The 27,500-nt window shown below is 48.1% G+C and overlaps 2 protein-coding genes across 3 annotated transcripts in view; both read right to left on the reverse strand.

Annotated features, from left to right (window-relative positions):
- The window catches only part of LOC125035796 (titin-like), a 97,478-nt gene extending 75,605 nt beyond the window's left edge, over positions 1-21,873 (reverse strand). For both annotated transcript variants that reach the window (XM_047628013.1, XM_047628012.1), the window contains exons 1-3: positions 19,791-21,873; positions 12,058-18,846; positions 4,956-5,138 (exon numbers count right to left, since the gene is read on the reverse strand). In XM_047628013.1, the coding sequence (XP_047483969.1) occupies positions 4,956-5,138; positions 12,058-18,846; positions 19,791-21,873 (9,055 nt within the window). The remainder of the gene's footprint in view (positions 1-4,955; positions 5,139-12,057; positions 18,847-19,790) is intronic.
- A 43-nt stretch (positions 21,874-21,916) lies between these two features.
- The window catches only part of LOC125035950 (collagen alpha-1(VII) chain-like), a 5,611-nt gene continuing 27 nt past the window's right edge, over positions 21,917-27,500 (reverse strand). The window contains exons 2-9 of the mRNA XM_047628261.1: positions 25,547-27,409; positions 25,208-25,276; positions 25,020-25,060; positions 24,696-24,839; positions 24,359-24,569; positions 23,903-24,142; positions 21,997-22,189; positions 21,917-21,925 (exon numbers count right to left, since the gene is read on the reverse strand). Of these exons, the coding sequence (XP_047484217.1) occupies positions 21,917-21,925; positions 21,997-22,189; positions 23,903-24,142; positions 24,359-24,569; positions 24,696-24,839; positions 25,020-25,060; positions 25,208-25,276; positions 25,547-27,409 (2,770 nt within the window). The remainder of the gene's footprint in view (positions 21,926-21,996; positions 22,190-23,902; positions 24,143-24,358; positions 24,570-24,695; positions 24,840-25,019; positions 25,061-25,207; positions 25,277-25,546; positions 27,410-27,500) is intronic.

The following is a 27,500-nucleotide window of genomic DNA, read 5'->3' on the forward strand; positions in this document are numbered from 1 at the left end:
AACAAACAAACAAACAAACAAACACATGTATGCACACACACACACACACACACACACACACACACACACACACACACACACACACAAACACAAACACAAACACACACACACAACACAACACACACACACACACATGTCTGTATCTGTATATATTCATCTATCTGTCTACTTATCTATCTATCTATATGTGTGTATCTGCGCGCGCGCGTGTGTGTGTGCGTGTGTATGTGTTTTACACAACAATTAACATATATATGTAATATAGTCATGACGTGGGATCACTAAGGCCAGGCGCCCAACACAGCACTGCTCTGTGACCTAGTCTTTGCTAATCCTCCTACAGTAGCCGAGTCCACAGCATCGGTTATGTCAGCTCCTCCTCAAAGGGCCAAAACGAAATCTCACATGTGTATAAGCTGAGTAGTAACGGCGCTCTGTAGCACGAATGATCAGTCTCGGGGATATTGTGGGGAAAACACACCGAAAACCTGATCGATTCTCGTGTTATCTCGTATATGCACAGCTTGTATGACGGAGATAAGAGTTTTATCTACCTGTGTAACGTGCGAATATGTATATGTACTTAACACTAGAGATAAACATCTACCTGTGCTCCTCGTTTGAAGATAGGTTGTCACCCGCGACAATAGCAGGTTCTCTTCGACCACAACTGCATTCGATAAACACTACGTTTTTATAACCAACACACTTAACCAACTGCGAGGAATGCGCCTCACGCTTCACCGGCCGAATTAATTTTGTGTCACTGCCCACTGCGACTTTGTGGCGTTTCCCTGGCCAGGCCGATTCCCGTGTCTTCACAAGAGTTAAATCGGGGAGCCTAATCCGCCAGATTTTCGCGACGTCACACGAGGAATCTCCGGCGAGAGGCTGAGGCCGCGCGAGCGAAGGAGGAAGGAAGACTGGGTCCCTTCGGCCTCTCCCGCGTCGAGAACAGTGAGGGTGCACCGCGAGGGGAAGAAGAGGGAGGAGAGGGGAGGAGGAGGGAGGAGATGGGAGGAGGAGGAGTGAGGAGAGGGGAGGAGGAGGGAGGAGGAGAGGTGGATGGGGGGGAGGAGGATGTGAGGGGAGGAGGAGGGACAGTGCGAAAGGGGACGAGGGAAGGTGAAAGGGAAGGAGGCGGTTGTGGTAAGGGACGAGGGCCAATGAGCAGAGGGCGCCCCGGGTCGTAGGCGTTATGTTAGGCGGAACCGAAAGCCAGGTGCTCCCCCTCCCCTGCCATGCCCGCTGCCCCTGCCGTACCCTGCCTTGTCCATCTATTCGCCAGACAAACACACTCGCCCCGACCCCCACCGAATGGCTGGAAGGAGGAGGAAGGGCACGTTTGGTGAAACGCCAGAAGGGGGACTGTGGATAGGGAAAATATACAGCCTCAGGGTATACCACGGCACTTGTTTGCGAAGGTGCCATTGCATCGATCACTGCAACACCCGTCTGCCCATCGCTCAAAGGGAAGCCGAGCTGCGTGGCGCTTGCAGGAAAACCAGCGAGACCTTGCACGATGCAATATGACAAGGGAGAAGAATGAGAAAGTATTCGGTCCTATTTACACGGATTTAAAGCTAATAAAAGCTGAATAAATACTGCAGTTTCCGCGTACAGGAAGCTCTGCCATCCATCATCGAAATTTATTCTATTGGAAAGAAGTCAAACTGTTTCGCGTGTTTTCGAACTCCTAGTGCAACATACTACACGTTTATGTAGTTAGATGAAATGGGTTTGCCATCTGAACGCACGCTGATTTGTTACAAATGTCAAGTCAGGCAGGAGAACGGATAAACCAAGCATCGTGCAGCAGTTTTAACACATGGGCTATAAAACAACTCACACACACCACCACCGCAGACTTTCTACACGAATTCCCAGACAAAAAATCCTACAAAACATAAATAAATAACAATAATAAGATAACTATAAGAAATCCACCTCGCGAGACGTTTGCCTAAAGCGGCTTCACAAAACAGGCTCGATCGCTCTTCCCACGCGCCAGCACACAACAGTAGAAATAGCTTGGGCATAGGGCGAACAAACCCCTCAGGAAACAGTGGGCGAAGAGCAGGCAGGTTGGCAGGGGCTGAGTACACGTCCGCCCACTGTTTGTTGACGTTGTAGTGTGCACAAACAGCCCAAACTGACTGCTGAGCCTAAAAGTAGCCTCGGACAATGTATGTACAGGTTGGCACCGACGCTGTTTTATTGACGGTGAGACGCGGTCTGTCAAGTGATGTTTTTTTTTTTTTTTTTTTTTTTTTTTAACTATCGACAAGGCTCTTATCATTAATTTTGTCCCTTTTTTGTATGTTTTACGATTTATGCGAAGAATAGTCTGTGACACTTGTTCTCTCCAGCGACACACAAATCTCCTGATATTTTAGGAAATGTCTTCGCCTGTGCGTGACTCTGCAGCATGTACCCTTCCGTGTACTTTAAAAATAACGACAGCTTTACATCAGTGCCGGAGAGCGTGAAAGTCGAAGAAGAATAAGAGAGAGAGAGAGAGAGAGAGAGAGAGAGAGAGAGAGAGAGAGAGAGAGTGAGTGAGTGAGTGAGTGAGTGAGTGAGTGAGTGAGTGAGTGAGTGAGTGAGTGAGTAAGTGAGTGAGAGAGAGAGAGTGATTGAGTGAGAGAGAGTGATTGAGTGAGAGAGAGTGAGTGAGAGAGAGTGAGTGAGAGAGAGAGATTGAGATAGATTGAGAGAGAGAAAGAGAGAGAGAGAGAGAGAGAGAGAGAGAGAGAGAGAGAGAGAGAGAGAGAGAGAGAGAGAGAGAGAGAGAGAGAGAGAGAGAGAGAGAGAGAGAAATGTAGATAGATAGATAGATAGATAGTTTCTTGTCTTTCCTTTAAAGATTATTCCGCTGTTTGTGAGGAATTCGCAGAATGTTGTAAAGGAACGTAAATACTCTCGAACGGATAAAATCACTCACTCACTCTCTCTCTCTCTCTCTCTCTCTCTCTCTCTCTCTCTCTCTCTCTGTCTCTCTCTCTCTCTCTCTCTCTCTCTCTCTCTCTCAATCACACACAAGTCTAAATTTCTTAAAAAGAAAGAAAAAAACCCGTTAAGAATTATCTGATTTCAAAGGAGCGTGAGAAGCTGTAGATCATTTATTATCAGATAAGGTTTTTTATCAGGTTTCGTATCGCTAGGTCTGTTAATCTTAAACTAGAATTATTCGTAACGTTTCTTGTGTCTCGAAGGATTGATGTCATAATATCATTAACTTTAGTATCGCAATTTAGAGAAAAAAAAATGGTAATATAGTTGATAATGATGATTTACCATAATATTAATATAATAATAATAATGAAATGTCAATAATCAACAACAACAGTTACCAATAATAACACTTAACAACAATAACAATAACAACAACGATCTAAAAATAATCAAAACAAATTGAAAAGTCAGTAAATAATAACGAGAAAAATAACGAATCGAGATCTCGTATTCCCGCGCACGCCCCGTGGATCCTGCACATAAGGCTACAGATTGATGAAAGATACAAATATTGACCTCCTTTTCGCTCTCTCTTTCGGGCAGGCGGAGTGCAAGTTGCATGCAATGACGCGTTGATTTGCGATTTTTGGGCCGTGTTTCCTCGAGGAAAGTCTGGGGGGGAATATGCAGCTTTTCCTTTGCCTATTTTGGTGTTTCTCTCTCTGTCTGTCTCTCTCTCTGTCTGTCTCTGTCTGTCTCTCTCTCTCTCTCTCTCTCTCTCTCTCTCTCTCTCTCTCTCTCTCTCTCTCTCTCTTCTGGTAAGGTTTCAAAACTGTGATTACCTTATATAAACATTAATATATACCTATAGACACAAACACACAAACACTACACACACTACACTACACACACACAGATAATTCCACCTACGCGCATCCGGTTCTCATTTCCAAGCCAATCCGAAAGGCGAAACGTGATATCCCATTGGTTTATAAAGAGTCTAAAGTCAGTTATTCAATCTTTCTCGAAAACCACTCTCCTCAAGATTTGTGGTTCGGGGGGGTCATAGAAGACGCTGGGGCTTCAAGATCGTTGTTGATTGCAACGCCACCGATGTTGCGAAAAGGCTGGGATTACGTAGTTTTGTTAAGAATCCAAAGTTTTTATTTTATTTTGTGAAGGTGTGAGTGATTGTAATGGATTTTTTTTTTTTTTTTAAACTTGAGAATAGACTTATACAGACGTTCATGCGCACACAGACATTGACACAGACACAAACACACACATATTCACACACATATCATTTCCATCATGCAACTTCATGGCGACACACTAAATCATGCTGTGGTCGCCACCGCCCACAGTAGACCGGATGCAGAAGGGCGGACGCTCGTCACGTTCAAAGACCTATTTCAATGTGTACCTGTTTTCGCCAATATATATATATGTATATATATATATATATATATATATTTATATATAATATATATAAATATATATACAATATATATATACAATATATATATACAATATATATATACAATATATATATATATATATATAATACATATAATATAATATATAGTATATATATTTATATAACATATAATATAATATATAGTATATATATTTATATAACATATAATATAAATAATATATAATATATGTGTGTATAAATAAAATTCAATCATTTGCTTATAACTAAAAATACATGGATAGATAGACAGACACAAAGAGAGGGAGGGAGGAAGGGAGGGAGAGGGATGGAGGAAGGGAGGGGGGGGGGGAGAGGGAGGGAGGAAAGGAGGAAGGGAGGGGGGGGGGAGAGGGAGGGAGGAAAGGAGGAAGAGAGGGGGGGGAGAGGGAGGGAGGAAAGGAGGAAGGTAGGGGGGGAGTGGGAGGGAGGAAGGGAGGGGGGTGAGGGAGGGAGAGAGAGAGCATAAAGAGAAACAGAGAAATCGCCCGAGAGAACCGAAGGGCGCGAGTGCCCCGCTACTCACCGGCCTCGGTGGCGCCCATGCGAGACAGCACGTCAGAGAACCCCGTGACCTTGGACCGGTCCTCGAGGAAGCTGCGTCCCTCCCTCATCTCTCCGGCGTCGTCTCCCTCGCGGCTGACGCTGAAGGTGGAGCTGCCTGCGTGCTCGACGGTCGCACTCGAGGATGACGTCACCACGCGCGAGCCTACAGCCGGAGGCACGGACGGGGGTTGGGGGGAGGGGGAGAGAAAAGACAAAGATCAGAGCGGGCGGGGGCTGCGAGGTCGACCTGGGGTGTGACTGGCCCCGACGTCGCCGTGATTATGGGCAAGATGTGGCTAATCCTTTTTGGCAACTGGAGGAGGTCAGGGACTCATGATCTGTAATTCCAATAAAGGGAAAACCGAGACGAAATATATATGTTGCACTTTATATAAATACATATATCCATGGGGGTATAAATATCTGTATAATCAGGGCGGGATATACACAATGAGGTTATTTGTTACATTGAGTATAACCCCACACAAACCACCATGACAGGCAACTGAAGGGAAAAAATATATATGGCTTCGTGGAAACATAAGAGAAGTTGTATCCTTGCAAAATACAGCGTGAGGTCTGATGTATAATCGTCCATACCCTCGTCATGGCGTGAAGAAGTGCATAAAATACACCATAATAAAATACACTGAATGTCCCTATGTTGTTGTTTTTTTGTCAAAACACAAAAGCAGGTAACGAAGCTACCCTTGTTGAAAAAAAAAGAATGTGTATTTTATGTATAAAGCTTATTCCCTTTAAGCACTTTGAACCTCTTGTGTTCAGAATCAAGCAAACCAAAATTAAATCGAAAGAGATTATGTATGTGGAGGAAGCTACGCCACTGAAGCATTTATAAACAAGAATATAATTACAAAATCACATTTAATCGCAATCCTTTATGTCAAGTAAAAAAATCAAAAGCAACACTTAGAAGGAAAAAAGCATGTCGTTTGTTTTCATACATACATATATATATACATATACACATATCTATGTGTGTATGTCTATATATGTATGTATGTATATTTAAATACACATATATATGTATATGTATGTATGTATATTTAAATACACATATATATGTATATGTATGTATATATGCATATACACACATAAGTATGCATATGTACATATATATACAAATATATATATACATATATATGCACATATATATATACATATATACACACACATATATATATATATATATATATATATATATATATATATGTATATATATAAATATAAATATATATATATATATATATATATATATATATAATCCCTTCAAAATCTTAAACGGGAACAAAGGCCGGAAGCAGAGAGGAGATGAGACAAGGAGGGTCAACAATGGACAGGTAACAAGCAGAACCACGAGGCGAGCAGGAACCACCAGCGCAACAATGGCGGGGCGCGCGCACTCACGCCCGCACGAACGCATCGCGATTCTCACACAGACAAGCATTCGTCACTCGCTGGCCGCTCATCACCTCTGGTCATGTCAGTTCACGTTCATGTCTCTCCGGGAAGGGGGAGGGGGCGTGTCTGAGTAAAAGGGTTGACAGTCTGTGTGGATGCAATTGTGATGATCGCATTATAAGCACACTGGTTTCTCTCCTAATGCAACCTGCACGACATATTTATCCATCTTTGCTCTCAGTATGATGAAAGGGCGAGCGCACCTGCGGGAGGTACCAGACTAAACAGCGGGAGGAACTTCTAGTGTGTTTGTTGCGGCCTTTGGTGCTCAAGCGGAGCGGGCCACTAGAGAAGCTGCCTTTACTCCATCAAAAGAACCACTGCCCTATAAACAGCCAGGAGATTCTTACAATAAGAAAGACGCCGTAAATCTAACTGTACCGTTGTCGCCCGCAACCTCACGCCACTTCACAACGAAAACGAAAGCGGATTTTTGCACCGGAATGTAAACTGCAAACGGGGTTGAGTGTGGCGGACGGAGCAAAGTACACGATCGGCCGCGACGTGTGAGGAAGCGTCAAGGTGAAGAGCGCTACTGGTACAAGGTCCGACCCCCCCCCCCCCCCCGCGACTACTTAGAACCTTGCAACGTAACACTTTTCGGTAAACACACGAAAAACTCTTGTCTGGACTTTGGCATCACTCAAAACGCAAAGCTTCCCTTGTGAGGTGCGGTGCTGCGATTCGCATTTCATCCCCCGCTGAAATAACTAGCAACAACAGCCACTAATTAGCGCTTAATGTCATGTTTAAGTGGCTCTTATTGTGACCTGAACCTTCCCTGACCTCACCTTCCCCACCCCACTGCCACTCGCTTCCGCAGTGGCTCTACAATAAAACTCCTTCTGGATACCCAAGTATAGCTACTTATGACTAATTCCCCCAGCGAGTGACTCTTAACATTTTCAAAGACGCGTCCATGAGCACTCGTGACAGTGGCAACTCACCCTAATAACCCGTCGCCCCTACCCATGAACCTCGCCTCCCTGAGGAACCCTGCGCGAGAAGGCTTCCGAACGTACACTCCGACGATCGAGTTTCTTTGTACTCCAGTTTCGATTTCCACGTATTGAGTAACAAATGTAAATACCTTAATAATGCATCTATAATTCGTATCGACACTAGCACGCTAACCCAAAAAATCAATAGATAACGAAGAAATACACAGTACACACACAAGACAATACCGTAGCACTATGAAAAGGTCAACTCACTCTCCCGACATGTAACGTTCTGTCCACCTGAGATGAACTTCCCCGTGAGAGGAGAACAAGACGAGACAACGTAAATCGTGTTCTAATCACCTTTGTTGTCGTGTTCTTCCTGAAGGCTCTTGGTACACGAGGGAATTCCACACACACAGATGTAACCAAAAACTTGAGAGTAACTCTGTTTGAAAAAAAGCCTCGCGTCAGTTCTTGATTCCCGTGAAAACCAGTGCGACCTGCCTCCAAGGGGATGGGTGAGTGAGTGAGTGTTGAGTGTGTGCGTCTGTGTGTGAGTGTGTGTGGACGTGCGTGCGTCTGTGCGTCCCAACCGCCCGTCAACCAGCTGATCGGCCACCACTGACCGCATATCGTGTCGTAAACGATCGCTCAGGCAAAATTCCCTTAATAAGTTTCTTTATAACTGAACGATCTTTTTCCCACTCTTATCTCCCGGTTATAGGCTCTGAACACACCGATAAAGCACACGATAATAACACGTGAACATAATCAGCAATAACGGCAGTAACCATTGACAAATTCACCTGCTCACACAAAAATGAACGAAACCCTAAGAACAGAGATTGACCGCGGAGCGTGGACGAGAGACACACAGAAGACTACCTGGGGGGAAATCACCTTAGCTTCAACCTCCCCATTCAGTGGTAAAATAATTCCTTATTTAGCCCTACTTTGACCTTAAATACAAAGGAAATAAACAAACACATACACCCGATGCATCTCATAACCCTACACAAAACCGCGAAGGAGGGAGTGGAATTTCCACCCTGCCTCAGTGTACAGTACAGAGGTACTTACACTTTCCCCAACGTCTTCACGACCCTGAGCTCATTTCCGCCATTATCATGTTCTCAAAGGAACATGATAAAGCCTATAAGAATGCCCCGTGAGGACACTGACTTCCTCATCACCCAATTCCTACGGAGAATCTGAATCGACGAGCTCTCTCGACGGCGACGGTTGAATGTGGATGACCTTGCATGCTCTCCCTCCCAGACGTACCTGGGAGACGCCCCCTCACATTCAAACAATGTCCTGCTCCTTTCTTTCTCCTGCCCTTCCATTTCCTCGATTGTTTTGTTCATACTTTTCTTTCTACCGAGCGTATAACCTCTGTTTTTACCCTCTTATGCTACCGTTATTGCTAATGTCCTATTCTTCCCATATTTACCAAGCTATCCTTTGTCTTTCTATGTTCTTAATTCTTCCTAATCCGTTCTCTTCCCTGCTTCGCCCCACTTTCATCCTCTTCTGCATCATCCCAGTCTTCTCGCTGCCAAAACGTGACCCTGAATCACGTAAACTGACCCAGCCTTTTGCATCTTCTGTCGCCAGTAACAAAATTGAACAAAACAAGGACATACAGCCCCATTTGAGCACACGCAGCCCTGGCACCATGTATGCATCCACCCCTTCCCCTGAAATCTCTAAAACACATGGCCCCGGAAAAAACGACCCCCTTGTAACAACGACCGCGCATTCGACCTCTCTACAATGGCAGAACGAATTCATAACGAGATACAACCCACGCCCTACAACTGAAATGTAAAAAAAAAAAAATAAATCTATACAAGTCCACCCTTCCCCCCCCCCCCACCCCACTCTAATCAGTCTCTCTCTCATGACCTTTTGCTTGGATCGTACTCCCTTCCCCCCCCCCCCCCCCCACACACACTTTTCCCCTTCCCCATCACTCGGATCGTTCACCCTTACCCCCTTCCCCCTTTCTCCCTCCCTCTGATCGCCCCATTTCCCCCCTTCCCCCTCCTCGGATCGTCCACCCTCCCCCCCCTCTCTCTGACCCCGCCCGTCCCCTCCCCCACGAGCTTCCTCCCGCCGGCCCCGAGAGAAGGGTTGGCCTTCCTGCGCTGCACACAACGGCGCCCTGACGTCACCTCCGGTCCTCCAGCTTCCTCCATAACGGTCTTGCGACGTCGAGGAGATCGGAGGCGTCGGAGAGGAGGCGGGATCGAAATAGCATGTCTATAAACACGGAATTCGCGCACACACACACGCACGCACATGTGTGTATGTATGTATTTGTGTGTGAGTACATGTACACATGTATACATGTATATATACATATATATATATGTAAATACATATATATATATAAATATATATTCAAATATATATGTAAATAATACATATATATATATATATATATATATATATATATATGTGTGTGTATTACATACACATATACTTTATGTACTATATTATACATATATTATATGTGTTTGTGTGTGTATGTGTGTGTGTCTGCATGTGTGTATGCGTGTGTGTGTATGTGTGTGTGTCTGCATGTGTGTATGCTTGTGTGTGTATGTGCGTGTGTGTGTATATATGTGAATATATATGTGTGTGTGTGTGTATGTGTGTGTGTGTGTGTGTGTGTGTGTGTGTGTGTGTGTGTGTGTGTGTGTGTAGACACACACACACACACACACACACACACACACACACACACACACACACACACACACATACACACACACACACACACATAAATACATGTATATATATATATATGTATATATATCTATATGTATGTATATATACATATATGTATATATACATACATATGTATCATAAATAAATACACAAACACACACACACACACACACACACACACATATATATAATGTATGTATGTATGCAAGTATGTATGTGTGTATACACATATTCACACATGTATACATACATGCACACACACACACACACACACACACACACACACACACACATATATATATATATATATATTTATATATATACATATATATATATATATATATATATATATATATATATATATGTGCGTTATATATACATATACATATGTATATATTTATATAATATAAATATATATATATAAATTATATATAACATATTCATATATATACTATATATATGCATATGTGTTTATACATATATATTCATACATTATGCATATATATTCATACATTATGCATATACATATATAATATCTATCTATCTATCTATATATATATATCTATATACATATATATATATATATATATATATATATATGCGTTATATATACATATACATATGTGTATATATATATATATATATATATGTATATATATAAATATTTATATTATTTCTATTAAATATATATGTGTATGCACACACACACACACACACACACACACACACACACACACACACACACACACACACACACACACACATATATATATATATATATATATATATTATATTGTATGGAGGGAGGGAGGGCGAGAAAGAGAGGAACACCATTCCATTTCATGCCTTCTAGAGAGATCGTGCATTGTACGTCAAAACCATGCGTGGCGTCACGGATCCATGCATGACGTCACTGGGACGTGCTCATCGTCCACAACTCGAATTACAGTTGCCTTTTACGTCACTGACAGACGCAGGAAGATGGGTATGATTACATGCCAAGTTCAACAGGAAATAAACTCGAACTCCCCAAGGACTGTGTGCCTGGCAGTGATAATAAACAAAGGGTTTCGAGCTAACACGCCTAACAGGATTCACGGTTTTGTGTACAAGAAAACAACAGCGCCTAAAGTGCCGTGGAGAATCGCCCGTTGTTCCGCTGCAACCATGTTAAAATGGACTTCTGTCAGGTGTGCGTGTAATAACCGTCATCGTTTTAGGTCAGAATACCTGTCGAAGAGGATGTTTGATCTCCGCAGACATTTATATTAATTAGTTTATAATATTCTTACTATTTCGTCAAAGAGAAGTGAAATATACACATATTCTAGGAAAAGAAATGTACTTATTTGTTGCAATCCATCCATGTTATCCAACACCTGCAAATAAACTACAACGGTAAATGGGAAAAATATGGGAGGATTATCTACCATACAGATTAGACCTACCTTAAGGTCCTCTAAATCGGAATTAAACATAATTGAAATGGTAAATTAAAGGAGGGAAAGGCCATGGAGTGCCTCGTTTCTGTTAAGGGAAAAGGGTATAATCAGTCAGAATATTCTGCTGCAGTTTTCCCGAGTTCTGAGTGTGCGTATGTGGGAGGAGAGTGTTTGTGTCGGAGCACAATCAGTGGGACCGTTCTTTGTCGCGATGATTTGAGATAATGTCAGTGCAGTGCCATTGGTGACTCAATTACTGAATGGTCACCGCAGAAACGTGGTTTGAGGGCAGAACAAAGAACGGTGCCCAAAATAAAGTCAAATATAAAGGACAGTTTGGGAAGATAATTGTTAAAAAAAGAAGCTGTTAGGAACGCATGAAGCAACATGGCGATGCAAGAATGTGAGCGAGGCCGGCTTAGGCTGGCCCATCTGGCTGCTCAACCACCTGAGTTACAGCCGACAACCGGCGACTTACGGCGCTCACTCGCAGACAGCTGGTCCTGTTCCCAGCTGGTGGACGTCATGTGGGCATCACGGCCGCCGACGACCCGCCACGACCCGTCGCCATCATGCTCGTGTCTGATGTAACCGGCGGGATGGTCGTGCGTTGGACGTCCGTCAATGGTAGTAAATGTGTGGCCCGAGACCAAGTGACCACTACGGTCAGTCATTCCAAGTCGATTACCATGATCTGTGATCAACTGTCTCTCTGGAGAAGTCAGAATTCTACCCTTGTCATCACGCTCATAACCGAGGTAATCTCCACGAGTGATGCTCGTAGCGGGTTGCACCTTCCCACGAATGACTGTTGATGCTGTGGATTTGTCACGCTTGTCATACTCCGAAGCAGCTATACGATGTCCATATTGGTCTACGTAGTAATATGTCACATCAGCTGTCCCATCTGCTGGTGCTTTTGTGTCCCTATCTGGAGTAGGTCGTGTGTCTCTGTCTGGTGTCTGGTGTGTTTCTCTCCCCCTGACATCTCCCTCTGGAGTTGTCTGGGGTTGATTGCTATGTGATTCATGTGTGGCATGAGTAATATCTCGAGATGTCTGATGGGTTGTGTGTGAAGTGTACCTCTGACTGGCGGCCTGATGTTGGCTAGTATGCTGAGTTTTGTCTAATTTCACCACATTGCTTGTCACATCATCTTGCTTTGTTACTTCCTTTCCAGTGGCAGGATGATCTCCCTCTGGAACTGGCACACGATGTCCAAATTTATCTACATAATAATAGGCAACACCGTCACTTCTATCTGATGGGAGATTTTGGTTGCCTGTGTGATCTGAGGGCTGACCTGGACGACCCTTATCATCAGGACGATCTGATGAGTGGCCAGGACGACCCTTATCATCAGGGCCATCTGATGAGCGGCCAGGACGACCCGGGTCATTAGGCTGATCAGGCCGACCTTTGTCACCTGGACGTTCTCCTTCTGGGACCGGTACACGGTGCCCGAACTTGTCTACATAATAGTAAGTCACTCCTGGACGATCTGAAGGCTGCCCAGGCTGACCTTGGTCATCAGGGCGATCTGAAGGGCGGCCTGGACGACCCTGGTCCTCAGGACGATCAGGGCTACGCCTGTCACCTGGACGTTCTCCTTCTGGGACTGGTACACGATGTCCAAACTTGTCCACATGATAATAGGTCACTCCTGGACGATCCTTGTCATCAGGGCGGCCTGGACGATCCTTGTCATCAGGGCTGTCTGAAGGGCGACCTTGGTCATTAGGACGATCTGAAAGGCGGCCTGGACGACCCTGGTCATCAGGGCGATCAGGGCTACGCCTGTCACCTGGACGCTCTCCTTCTGGGACCGGCACACGGTGCCCGAACTTGTCCACATAATAGTAAGTCACTCCTGGACGATCTGAAGGCTGCCCAGGCTGACCCTGGTCATCAGGATGATCTGAAGGGCGGTCTGGACGATCCTTATCATCAGGGCGGTCTGAAGGGCGACCTTGGTCATTTGGGCGATCAGGGCTACGCCTATCACCTGGACGTTCTCCTTCTGGGACCGGCACACGATGCCCAAACTTGTCCACATAATAGTAAGTCACTCCTGGGCGGTCCTTGTCATCAGGGCGGCCCTGGTCATCAGGTTGATCTGAAGGGCGGCCTGGACGATCCTTGTCATCAGGTCGATCTGAAGGGCGGCCTGGAAGTCCCTGGTCATCAGGACGATCCTTATCTGAAGGGCGGTCTGAAGGGCGGCCTGGACGATCCTTATCACCAGGGCGGTCTGAAGGGCGACCTTGGTCATTAGGGCGATCAGGGCTACGCCTGTCACCCGGACGTTCTCCTTCTGGGACCGGCACACGATGCCCAAACTTGTCTACATAATAGTAAGTCACTCCTGGGCGATCTGAAGGCTGGCCAGGCTGACCCTGATCATCAGGGCGATCTGAAGGGCGGCCTGGACGACCTTGATCATCTGGCTTATCTGAAGGGTGGCCAGGATGACCCTGGTCATTAGGGCGATCAGGGCTACGCCTGTCACCCGGACGTTCTCCTTCTGGGACCGGCACACGATGCCCAAACTTGTCTACATAATAGTAAGTCACTCCTGGGCGATCTGAAGGCTGGCCAGGCTGACCCTGATCATCAGGGCGATCTGAAGGGCGGCCTGGACGACCTTGATCATCTGGCTTATCTGAAGGGTGGCCAGGATGACCCTGGTCATTAGGGCGATCAGGGCTACGCCTGTCACCCGGACGTTCTCCTTCTGGGACCGGCACACGATGCCCAAACTTGTCTACATAATAGTAAGTCACTCCTGGGCGATCTGAAGGCTGGCCATCAGGACGATCTATGGGGTGGCTTGGACGACCTTGATCATCTGGCTTATCTGAAGGGTGGCCAGGACGACCCTGGTCATCAGGGCGATCTGATGGGTGGCCTGGACGATCCTGGTCATTGGGACGATCAGGACTACGCCTGTCACCTGGACGTTCTCCTTCTGGGACTGGCACACGATGTCCAAACTTGTCCACATAATAATAGATCACTCCTGGACGATCTTTGTCATCAGGGCGGTCAGGATGATCCTTGTCAGCGGGATGTTTTGGATGTCCTTGATCATCAGGACGATCGGGACTACGCCTGTCACCCGGACGTTCTCCTTCTGGGACTGGCACACGGTGCCCAAACTTGTCCACATAATAGTAAGTCACTCCTGGACGATCCGAGGGCTGCCCAGGTTGACCCTGATCACCAGGGCGATCTGAAGGGCGGCCTGGATGATCTTTGTCATCAGGGCGATCTGAAGGGCGGTCAGGACGATCCTTGTCATCAGGGCGATCTGATGGATGGCCAGGACGACCCTGGTCCTCAGGACGATCAGGGCTACGCCTGTCACCTGGACGTTCTCCTTCTGGGACTGGCACACGGTGCCCAAACTTGTCCACATAATAGTAGGTCACTCCTGGACGATCCTGGTCATCTGGGCGATCTGAAGGGCGGCCTGGACGATCCTTGTCATCAGGACGATCTGATGGGTGGACAGGATGACCCTGGTCATCAGGCTGATCTGGACGACCTTTTTCATCAGGGTGACCAGGACGACTTTTGTCATCTGGATGTACTCCTTCAGGAACTGGCACACGATGTCCAAACTTATCTACATAATAATAAGTCACTCCCGGACGATCTTTGTCATCGGGGCGGTCAGGACGACCCTTGTCATCAGGCTGTTTATCTAAAAGATTGGGGGCTTGATCCCTTGGACGACCTTTGTCCTCTGGCTGCCCAGAAGGATCATCTTGTGGAGTTTCTCTTGCTGGAGAAACTCGAGTTGGCAACCCAGCTGCATGAGTAGGGGTAGGTTTGTCTTTTGGTCCAAAGTATACTGAATAAGACCCACCACCACCTCCTCCAGCTGAGGGATCTGGTGAAATTGTGTAAGTGTAGTGGTAGGTGACAGGTGGCTTGGTGATCTTCTTGGTGCATCGTGTATACTTGTAAGAGTTGAGGATGGAGTCTTCAATTTCATGAATGTCTCTTTCAGGTGTATGGCGACGGCAATTGCAAGATTCACCTCGAGGTCTCATGTAACTTGGGACAGAGCTTGTAGTAGACACTCCAGAAAGGCTCTGAGTGCTGTAAGTCCTGCCTTCAATGTCAGGGCTTGGTCTCCGACCGTGAGTATAATCAAGAGAATTCTTCCTTGGATGAGAAACCCTTCGTACTCCTCGTCGCAGGTCATCGGATTCTGGGGTGCCCTCCCTTCCTGTGAATGGGGATCTGCGAGTTGATGATATCCTTCGCCGTGTAATGTCATCATCTCTGTCAAGACTTGATCTGCTAGGTGTTCTCCTGTCCCTCAAAGGCTCTCCTGTCTTACTTGGTTTCCTTGTCGCTCCAGGCTCCCTATCTACTGATTTTCTTACTAATGGGGAAGGCTCCCTCTCACCTGGACGACTTGGTTTTCTACCAGGTGTTACTGGTTCCTTATCACCAGGACGGCTAGGTTTTCTACCAGTTGTCACTGGCTCCTTATTGCCAGGTTGACTAGGTTTTCTACCAGGTGTTACTGGTTCCTTATCACCAGGACGGCTAGGTTTTCTACCAGGTGTCACTGGTTCCTTATCGCCAGGTTGACTAGGTTTTCTACCAGGTGTTACTGGTTCCTTATCACCAGGACGGCTAGGTTTTTTACTAGATGTCACTGGTACCTTATCGCCAGGTTGACTAGGTTTTCTAGTAGGTGTTGCTGGTTCCTTTTCACCGGGCCGGCTAGGTTTTCTGCTTGGTTTCTTATTTGCATCTTCAGGTTCTGTTACATCAGTCATACCAGGCTTTCCTGGTTTGCCTGGTCTCCTCTTTACGTCTACAGGTTCTTCATCACCTGGTTTACCTGGTCTTTTTGTAATAGTGTCTTTTGCACCTGGTCTTTTTGGTCTCCTTTCTTCATCATCATCAAGTTCACCCTCATCCTCAGGTTTCTTGTCACCTGGTCTACTTGGCCTCATTTTATCATCTGGCCTGCCTGGTCTTCTTTTGCTGTCTTCTGGTTCTTCCGCATCTGGCCTGCCAGGTCTCATTTTAATATCCTCAGGCTCTTCCTCATCTGGTACACCTGGCCTGCCTGGTCTTCTCTTAATGTCTTCAGGTTCTTCCTCGCCTGGCCTGTCTGGTCTTCTCTTAATACCCTCTGGTTCTTCTTCACCTGGCCTACCTGGTTTTCTTTTAATATCTTCTGGTTCTTCCTCATCTGGCCTAAGAGGCCTGCTTAGTTTTCTTTTAATAGCATCTGGTTCTTCCTCATCTGGCCTACTTGGCCTGCCTGGTCTTTTCACAATATCCCCAGGTTCTTCTTCATCTGGCAAACCTGTACTCATATACTCGGGTTCTTCATCTCCTGGCTTATCACCTAGCCTGCCTGGTGTTCTCTTAATGGCTTCAGGTTCTTCCTCGCCTGGCCTGCCTGGTCTTCTCTTAATATCTTCAGGTTCTTCCTCGCCTGGCCTGCCTGGTCTCCTTTTAACGTCTCCAGGTTCCTTTTCACCTGGCCTGCCTGGTCTTCTCTTAATATCTTCAGGTTCTTCCTCACCTGGCCTGCCTGGGCTTCTCTTAATATCTTCAGGTTCCTTTTCACCTGGCCTGCCTGGTCTTCTCTTAATATCTTCAGGTTCCTTTTCACCTGGCCTGCCTGGTCTTCTCTTAATATCTTCAGGTTCCTTTTCACCTGGCCTGCCTGGCCTTCTCTTAATGTCTTCTGGTTCCTTTTCACCTGGCCTGCCTGGTCTTCTCTTAATATCTTCAGGTTCCTTTTCACCTGGCCTGCCTGGCCTTCTCTTAATGTCTTCAGGTTCCTTTTCACCTGGCCTGCCTGGTCTTCTCTTAATGTCTTCAGGTTCCTTTTCACCTGGCCTGCCTGGTCTTCTCTTAATATCTTCAGGTTCCTTTTCACCTGACCTGCCTGGTCTTCTCTTAATATCTTCAGGTTCCTTTTCACCTGGCCTGCCTGGTCTTCTCTTAATGTCTTCTGGTTCCTTTTCACCTGGCCTGCCTGGTCTTCTCTTAATGTCTTCTGGTTCCTTTTCACCTGGCCTGCCTGGTCTTCTCTTGTCCTCAGGTTCCTTTTCACCTGGCCTGCCTGGTTGCCTCCTAATGTCTTCAGGTTCTTCCTCACCTGGCCTGCCTGGCCTTCTCTTAATGTCTTCAGGTTCCTTTTCACCTGGCCTGCCTGGTCTTTTCTTAATGTCTTCTGGTTCCTTTTCACCTGGCCTGCCTGGTCTTCTCTTAATATCTTCAGGTTCCTTTTCACCTGGCCTGCCTGGCCTTCTCTTAATGTCTTCAGGTTCCTTTTCACCTGGCCTGCCTGGTCTTCTCTTAATGTCTTCTGGTTCCTTTTCACCTGGCCTGCCTGGTCTTCTCTTAATATCTTCAGGTTCCTTTTCACCTGGCCTGCCTGGCCTTCTCTTAATGTCATCTGGTTCCTTTTCACCTGGCCTGCCTGGTCTTCTCTTAATGTTTGCAGGTTCCTTTTCACCTGGCCTGCCTGGTCTCCTCTTGTCTTCAGGTTCCTTTTCACCTGGCCTGCCTGGTCTTCTCTTGTCTTCAGGTTCCTTTTCACCTGGCCTGCCTGGTCTTCTCTTAATGTCTTCAGGTTCTTCCTCACCTGGCCTGCCTGGTCTTCTCTTAATACCTTCAGGTTCTTCCTCACCTGGCCTGCCTGGCCGCCTCCTAATGTCTTCAGGTTCTTCCTCACCTGGCCTGCCTGGTCTTCCCTTAATGTCAACAGGTTTTTCCTCACCTGGCCTGCCTGGTCTTCTCTTAATGTCTTCAGGTTCCTCCTCACCTGGCCTGCCTGGCCTTCTCTTAATGCCTTCAGGTTTTTCCTCACCTGGCCTGCTTGGTCTCCTGATATCTTCAGGTTCTTCCTCGCCTGGCCTGCCTGGTCGCCTCCTAATGTCTTCAGGTTCTTCCTCACCTGGCCTGCCTGGTCTTCCCTTAATGTCTTCAGGTTCTTCCTCATCTGGCCTGCCTGGCCTTCTCTTAATGTCTTCAGGTTCTTCCTCACCTGGCCTGCCTGGCCTTCTCCTAATGTCCTCAGGTTCCTTTTCACCTGGCCTGCCTGGCCGCCTCTTAATGTCTTCAGGTTCTTCCTCACCTGGCCTGCCTGGTTGCCTCCTAATATCTTCAGGTTCTTCCTCACCTGGCCTGCCTGGCCTTCTCTTAATGTCCTCAGGTTCCTTTTCACCTGGCCTGCCTGGCCTTCTCTTAATGTCTTCAGGTTCTTCCTCACCTGGCCTGCCTGGCCTTCTCTTAATGTCCTCAGGTTCCTTTTCACCTGGCCTGCCTGGCCGCCTCTTAATGTCTTCAGGTTCTTCCTCACCTGGCCTGCATGGCCTTCTTTTAATGTCCTCAGGTTCCTTTTCACCTGGCCTGCCTGGTCTTCTCTTAATTTCCTCAGGTTCCTTTTCACCTGGCCTGCCTGGTCTTCTCTTAATGTCTTCAGGTTCTTCCTCACCTGGCTTGCCTGGCCTTCTCTTAATGGCTTCAGGTTCTTCCTCACCTGGTCTGCCTGGCCTTCTCTTAATGTCTTCAGGTTCTTCCTCACCTGGCCTGCCTGGCCTTCTCTTAATGGCTTCAGGTTCTTCCTCACCTGGCCTGCCTGGCCTTCTCTTAATGTCTTCAGGTTCCTTTTCACCTGGCCTGCCTGGTCTTCTCTTAATGTCTTCAGGTTCTTCCTCACCTGGCCTGCCTGGCCTTCTCTTAATGTCTTCAGGTTCTTCCTCACCTGGCCTGCCTGGCCTTCTCTTAATGTCTTCAGGTTCTTCCTCACCTGGCCTGCCTGGTCTCCTCCTAATATCTTCCGGTTCTTCCTCGCCTGGCCTGCCTGGCCGCTTCTGAATACCTTCAGGTTCTTCTTCACCTGGCCTGCCTGGCCTTCTCTTAATGTCCTCAGGTTCTTCCTCACCTGGCCTGCCTGGCCGCCTCCTAATGTCTTCAGGTTCTTCCTCACCTGGCCTGCCTGGCCTTCTCTTAATGTCTCAGGTTCTTCCTCACCTGGCCTGCCTGGCCTTCTCTTAATGTCTTCAGGTTCTTCCTCACCTGGCCTGCCTGGCCTTCTCTTAATGTCCTCAGGTTCCTTTTCACCTGGCCTGCCTGGCTTTCTCTTAATGTCCTCAAGTTCCTTTTCACCTGGCCTGCCTGGCCTTCTCTTAATGTCTTCAGGTTCTTCCTCTCCTGGCCTGCCTGGTTGCCTCCTAATATCTTCAGGTTCTTCCTCACCTGGCCTGCCTGGCCTTCTCTTAATGTCCTCAGGTTCCTTTTCACCTGGCCTGCCTGGCCTTCTCTTAATGTCCTCAGGTTCTTCCGCACCTGGCCTGCCTGGTCGCTTCCTAATGTCTTCAGGTTCTTCCTCACCTGGCCTGCTTGGTCTCCTCCTGATATCTTCAGGTTCTTCCTCACCTGGCCTGCCTGGTCGCCTCCTAATATCTTCAGGTTCTTCCTCACCTGGTCTGCCTGGCCTTCTCTTAATGTCCTCAGGTTCCTTTTCACCTGGCCTGCCTGGCCTTCTCTTAATGTCTTCAGGTTCTTCCTCACCTGGCCTGCCTGGTCTTCTCTTAATGCCTTCAGGTTCTTCCTCACCTGGCCTGCCTGGTCTCCTCCTGATATCTTCAGGTTCTTCCTCACCTGGCCTGCCTGGCCGCCTCTTAATGTCTTCAGGTTCTTCCTCACCTGGCCTGCCTGGTCTTCTCTTAATGCCTTCAGGTTCTTCCTCACCTGGCCAGCCTGGTCGCCTCCTAATGTCTTCAGGTTCTTCCTCACCTGGCCTGCCTGGCCGCCTCTTAATGTCTTCAGGTTCTTCCTCACCTGGCCTGTCTGGTCTCCTCCTAATATCTTTCGGTTCTTCCTCGCCTGGCCTGCCTGGCTGCTTCTGAATACCTTCAGGTTCTTCTTCACCTGGTCTGCCTGGTCTTCTCTTAATATCTTCAGGTTCTTCCTCACCTGGCCTGCCTGGTCGTCTCCTAATGTCTTCAGGCTCTTCCTCACTTGGCCTGCCTGGCCTTCTCTTAATATCTTCAGGTTCTTCCTCACCTGGTCTACCAGGTCGCCCCCTAATATCATCAGGTTCTTCCTCGCCTGGCCTGCCTGGCCTTCTCTTAATACCTTCAGGTTCTTCACCTGGCCTACCTGGTCGCCTCCTAATATCTTCAGGTTCTTCCTCACCTGCCCTGCCTGGTCTTTTATCTATGTCCTCGGGTTTTTTCTCACCTGGCCTACTAGGTTTCCTCTTAATATCATCTGGTTTCTTTTCACCCACCCTGCCTGGTCGCTTCTTAATGTCCTCAGGCTCTTCCTCCGCTGGTTCACCAGGTTTAGCTGGCCTAGCTAGCTTTCCTTTTACAGGTTCTTTATCTGCTGGTTTACCTGGTCTCTTCTTAGTATCTTCTGGCTTATTGCCACTTGGTCTTCCTGGTTTTCTCTTAATATCCTCGGGCTCTTTGTCACCTGGTCTTGCTGGTCTCCCTTTAACATCCACAGGTTCTTTATCTCCCGGTTTACCTGGTTTTTTCCTTATATCTCCAGGTTCATCACCTGGCCGGCCTGGCTTTTTCTTAATGTCTTCTGGCTCTTTATCGCCTGGCCTGCTTGGTCTTCTCTTATCATCGTCAGGTTCCTTATCACCTGGCCTACCTGGTCTTCTCCTAATCTCTTCTGGGTCCTTTTCGCCTGGCTTGCCCGGTCTCTTTTTAATGCCTGTGGGTTCCTTTTCCTCAGGCTTGCCTGGCCTAGCCTTCACATCTTCTGGTCTTCTCTTTGGACGTTTCTCTGTCTCCCTCGTTTTCTTTTTAGAAATATCATTTGGCGAACGTTTCTTCTTTGGTTTATCTGGTGTTTCAGTTTCTTCATCTACTTCCTCTTCACTTGTTTCACTGATGTACTCGTCACTTACATAATATACAGTATCATCTAAAACAACAGCCTCACTTACAACTGTGCTACGGAAAGATGTTTCCTCAATACTCCTTTGTACTAATGTTTCCTGTACAACTTCAGTTCTAGATATGTCGTCATATGTAGTCAAGTCATAACGTCTCGTAATATCGTCAGTTTCAGGTTCCTCACCTGGCCTGTTCGGTCTCCTACTAATATCCCCAGGTTTCTCCTCATCCGGCCTGCCCGGTCTCCTTGTAATGTCATCAGGTTTAGCTGGTTTTCTCTCATCTTCAGGTTCCTCCTCTCCTGGCCTTCCTGGTCTCCTTTTACTATCCACAGGCTCCTTATCACCTGGTTTACCCGGCTTCCCTGGTCGGCTTGCCCTTCTCTTCATGTCTTCAGGTTCTTCGAACTCGGTGATTTGGCTTATCACAGATTCATCTGTTCTTGCCACCAAAGAAGTACTTACTGTTGATCTTTGGACTGCATTTCTCTCTAAAATTTCCCTTCTTGTTACAGATAACTCAGTTTCCTCATATGTATCAGGTTCATCTGGTCTTCCTGGTCTCTTCCTTACGTCATCAGGCTCTTCCTCTCCTGGCCTTCCGGGCTTGCCTGGTCTCCTGCTTACGTCATCAGGCTCTTCCTCTCCTGGCCTTCCGGGCTTGCCTGGTCTCCTCTTTACATCATCAGGCTCTTCCTCTCCTGGCCTTCCGGGCTTGCCTGGTTTCCTCCTTACGTCTTCAGGCTCTTCCTCTCCTGGCCTTCCGGGCTTGCCTGGTCTCCTGCTTACGTCTTCAGGCTCTTCCTCTCCTGGCCTTCCAGGTTTGCCTGGTCTCCTGCTTACGTCTTCAGGCTCTTCCTCTCCTGGCCTTCCAGGTTTGCCTGGTCTCCTCCTTACGTCTTCAGGCTCTTCCTCTCCTGGCCTTCCGGGCTTGCCTGGTCTCCTGCTTACGTCTTCAGGCTCTTCCTCTCCTGGCCTTCCAGGTTTGCCTGGTCTCCTGCTTACGTCTTCAGGCTCTTCCTCTCCTGGCCTTCCAGGTTTGCCTGGTCTCCTCCTTACGTCTTCAGGCTCTTCCTCTCCTGGCCTTCCAGGTTTGCCTGGTCTCCTCCTTACGTCTTCAGGCTCTTCCTCTCCTGGCCTTCCGGGCTTGCCTGGTCTCCTCCTTACGTCTTCAGGCTCTTCCTCTCCTGGCCTTCCAGGCTTGCCTGGTCTCCTCCTTACGTCTTCAGGCTCTTCCTCTCCTGGCCTTCCGGGCTTGCCTGGTCTCCTGCTTACGTCTTCAGGCTCTTCCTCTCCTGGCCTTCCAGGTTTGCCTGGTCTCCTGCTTACGTCTTCAGGCTCTTCCTCTCCTGGCCTTCCAGGTTTGCCTGGTCTCCTCCTTACGTCTTCAGGCTCTTCCTCTCCTGGCCTTCCAGGTTTGCCTGGTCTCCTCCTTACGTCTTCAGGCTCTTCCTCTCCTGGCCTTCCGGGCTTGCCTGGTCTCCTCTTTACGTCTTCAGGCTCTTCCTCTCCTGGCCTTCCGGGCTTGCCTGGTCTCCTGCTTACGTCTTCAGGCTCTTCCTCTCCTGGCCTTCCAGGTTTGCCTGGTCTCCTGCTTACGTCTTCAGGCTCTTCCTCTCCTGGCCTTCCAGGTTTGCCTGGTCTCCTCCTTACGTCTTCAGGCTCTTCCTCTCCTGGCCTTCCAGGTTTGCCTGGTCTCCTCCTTACGTCTTCAGGCTCTTCCTCTCCTGGCCTTCCGGGCTTGCCTGGTCTCCTCCTTACGTCTTCAGGCTCTTCCTCTCCTGGCCTTCCAGGCTTGCCTGGTCTCCTCCTTACGTCTTCAGGCTCTTCCTCTCCTGGCCTTCCGGGCTTGCCTGGTCTCCTCCTCACATTATCAGGCTCTTCCTCTCCTGGCCTTCCGGGCTTGCCTGGTTTCCTCCTTACGTCTTCAGGCTCTTCCTCTCCTGGCCTTCCAGGCTTGCCTGGTCTCCTGCTTACGTCTTCAGGCTCTTCCTCTCCTGGCCTTCCGGGCTTGCCTGGTCTCTTCCTCACATCATCAGGCTCTTCCTCTCCTGGCCTTCCGGGCTTGCCTGGTCTCCTCCTTACGTCTTCAGGCTCTTCCTCTCCTGGCCTTCCAGGCTTGCTTGGTTTCCTCCTTACGTCTTCAGGCTCTTCCTCTCCTGGCCTTCCGGGCTTGCCTGGTCTCCTCCTTACGTCTTCAGGCTCTTCCTCTCCTGGCCTTCCGGGCTTGCCTGGTCTCTTCCTCACATCATCAGGCTCTTCCTCTCCTGGCCTTCCGGGCTTGCCTGGTCTCCTCCTTACGTCTTCAGGCTCTTCCTCTCCTGGCCTTCCAGGCTTGCTTGGTTTCCTCCTTACGTCTTCAGGCTCTTCCTCTCCTGGCCTTCCGGGCTTGCCTGGTCTCCTCCTTACGTCTTCAGGCTCTTCCTCTCCTGGCCTTCCGGGCTTGCTTGGTTTCCTCCTTACGTTTTCAGGCTGTTCCTCTCCTGGCCTGCTTAGTCTTTTTATAAAATCTTCAGATTCTTCAAAGTCAGTGGTCTGACTTGTAATAAATTCATCTGTTTTCGATACCATAGTACTACTAACTGTGGACCTTTGAATGGTACTCCTCTCTAAGGTTTCCCTTCTTGTTACTGTTAACTCAGGCTCTTCCTCTCCTGGCCTTCCGGGCTTGCTTGGTCTCCTCCTTACGTCTTCAGGCTCTTCTTCTCCTGGCCTTCCAGGCTTGCCTGGTCTCCTCCTTACGTCATCAGGCTCTTCCTCTCCTGGCCTTCCAGGCTTGCTTGGTTTCCTCCTTACGTCTTCAGGCTCTTCCTCTCCTGGCCTTCCGGGCTTGCCTGGTCTCCTCCTTACGTCTTCAGGTTCTTCCTCTCCTGGCCTTCCGGGCTTGCCTGGTCTCCTCTTTACGTCATCAGGCTCTTCCTCTCCTGGCCTTCCAGGCTTACTTGGTTTCCTCCTTACGTCTTCAGGCTCTTCCTCTCCTGGCTTTCCAGGCTTGCCTGGTCTCTTCCTTACATCTTCAGGCTCTTCCTCTCCTGGCCTTTCAGGCTTGCTTGGTTTCCTCCTTATGTCTTCAGGCTCTTCCTCTCCTGGCCTTCCGGGCTTGCCTGGTCTCCTCCTTACGTCTTCAGGCTCTTCCTCTCCTTGCCTTCCGGGCTTGCCTGGTCTCCTCCTTACGTCTTCAGGCTCTTCCTCTCCTGGCCTTCCAGGCTTGCTTGGTTTCCTCCTTACGTCATCAGGCTCTTCCTCTCCTGGCCTTCCAGGCTTGCTTGGTTTCCTCCTTACGTCAACAGGCTCTTCCTCTCCTGGCCTTCCAGGCTTGCTTGGTTTCCTCCTTATGTCTTCAGGCTCTTCCTCTCCTGGCCTTCCGGGCTTGCCTGGTCTCCTCCTTACGTCTTCAGGCTCTTCCTCTCCTGGCCTTCCGGGCTTGCTTGGTTTCCTCCTTACGTCTTCAGGCTCTTCCTCTCCTGGCCTTCCAGGTTTGCCTGGTCTCCTCCTTACGTCTTCAGGCTCTTCCTCTCCTGGCCTTCCAGGCTTGCCTGGTCTCCTGCTTACGTCATCAGGTTCTTCCTCTCCTGGCCTTCCAGGTTTGCCTGGTCTCCTCCTTACGTCATCAGGCTCTTCCTCTCCTGGCCTTCCGGGCTTGCCTGGTCTCCTCCTTACGTCTTCAGGCTCGTCCTCTCCTGGCCTTCCAGGTTTGCCTGGTCTCCTCCTTACGTCTTCAGGCTCTTCCTCTCCTGGCCTTCCAGGCTTGCCTGGTCTCCTGCTTACGTCATCAGGTTCTTCCTCTCCTGGCCTTCCGGGCTTGCCTGGTCTCCTCCTTACGTCATCAGGCTCTTCCTCTCCTGGCCTTCCGGGCTTGCCTGGTCTCCTCCTTACGTCTTCAGGCTCTTCCTCTCCTGGCCTTCCGGGCTTGCCTGGTCTCCTCCTTACGTCTTCAGGCTCTTCCTCTCCTGGCCTTCCGGGCTTGCCTGGTCTCCTCCTTACGTCTTCAGGCTCTTCCTCTCCTGGCCTTCCAGGCTTGCCTGGTCTCCTCCTTATGTCATCAGGCTCTTCCTCTCCTGACTTTCTGGGCTTGCCTGGTCTCCTACTTATGTCTTCAGGTTCTTCGCCTGGCCTACCTGGTTTCCCTGGCCTCCTCTTAAGATCTTCAGGCTCATCCTTACCTGGCTTACCAGGTTTGCTTGGTTTCTTTTTGCTATCTTCAGGTTTCTCATCATCTGGCTTTCCAGGTTTGCCTGGTCTTCTTATGGTTTCCTCTGGTTCTTTGTCACTCGGCCTACCAGGCTTCCCTGTTTTGCCTGGATGTTTCTTGATATCCTCAGGCTCTTCATTACCTGGTCTACTTACTTTCTTTGTGACCCCTGGCTTTCCACTCATTGGTTTTATGGATTTCTTTCCAGGTGCTTCTTCCTTTGGTTTTCGCACAGATTTTGTATCTTCTACATCCTCAAAATCAATGCTTTGGCTTGTCACAAATTCGTCTGTTCTAGATACCACTGTACTAATAGTGGATCTATGAACAGCACTCCTCTCTAAGGTTTCCCTACTTGTGACATTTATCTCAGAATTGTATGTATCAGGTTCAGCTGGCTTATCTGGTCTTTCCCTCATGTCTTCTGGCTCTTCATCTCCTGGTCTGCCTGGTCTCCTATTTATTTCTAAGGGTTCTTTGTCTGGTCTATCTGTTCTCATATTAATATACTCAGGTTCATCTTCATCTGGTCTGCTTGGCCTCCTCCTAATATCTTCTGGTTCTTCTTCGCCTGGCCTGCCCGGCTTCCTCTTGACATCCTCAGGCTCTTTCTCATCAGGCTTTCCAGGTTTGCGTGGTCTCCTAACATCTTCCGGTTCTTCCTCGCCTGGCCTGCTTGGTTTTCTCTTTATATTTTCAGGCTCTTCACCTGGTCTACTTGGTTTTTTCCTTATATCATCATCATCAGGCCTACCAGGCTTATCTTTGCTCGGTCTTTTAACTGTGTCTGTTTCTCCTGGTCTTCCGGGCTTCTTTTTCGTAACTTCTGGTTCGTCACCCGGTTTTCTAGGACTCATCTTCCCATCTCCAGGTTTCACCCTTCCCTTCTCTGGTCGATCACCTGGTTTGCTTGGTTTTCGTTTGGCAGGCTCTCTTTCATCATCAACTGGTTCTTTGCTCAATGTTTTCTTGTCTGGTTTCTCTGGAGATTCTTCTCTTGGTGTTCGTATTTTTTTGAGTTCCTCATCAGACTCAGTTGTGTGGCTGGTCACAATTTTCTCTGTCCGAGAAACCACTGCTCTGCTAACAGCAGATCGCCTGATGTCACTAGTTTCATATGTTTTTCGTACTGTTGTTGACAACTCATATGTTTCAGAATCATCCCCTGAAACTGGCTCTTCATCATCTGGTTTACTAGGTTTCCTAGGACTGACCTTTCTAGGATCTTTCTCTTTATCACTTGGCTTGCCAGTAATAACTTTTCTAGGTTCTTTGTCTTTCTCACCCGGTCTTCCAGGACTATACTTCCTGGGTTCTTTCCCTGCTTCACTTGGCCTTCCAACTTTTTTGGGTTCCTTGTCTTTGTCACTTGGCCTTCCTGGACTGACCTTTCTAGGTTCTTTGTTTCTATCACCAGGTCTTCCAGGGCTAATTTTTCTGGGCTCTTTATCTTTGTCACCTGGGCTACCTTTCTTTGGTTCTTTAACTGCATCATGTGGACTAACTCTTTTGGCATCAGGCTTTTCTCCTGGCCTACGAGGGCTAGACCTCCTAGGTTCCTTGTTTCCATCTCTAGTTTCTGGCTCATCACCTAGTATTTCCTTAATTTCATCTGGTTCATAATCTTCCTCAGAATCATATGTCTTTGTTGACATTAGCTGCTCAGTTCTTGAGATAAGTGTACTACTAACAGAAGACTGCTTGATAGTGCTACTTTCAAATGACTTGTGAACTCTAGTAGATAAATGAGTCTCATTATATGCATCAAAATCTTCATCTTCAGCTGGCTCATAATCTTCAGGCTCTTCCTCTCCTGGCCTTCCAG

Source organism: Penaeus chinensis, chromosome 20, assembly GCF_019202785.1.
Source record: "Penaeus chinensis breed Huanghai No. 1 chromosome 20, ASM1920278v2, whole genome shotgun sequence".
Taxonomy (NCBI): domain Eukaryota; kingdom Metazoa; phylum Arthropoda; class Malacostraca; order Decapoda; family Penaeidae; genus Penaeus; species Penaeus chinensis.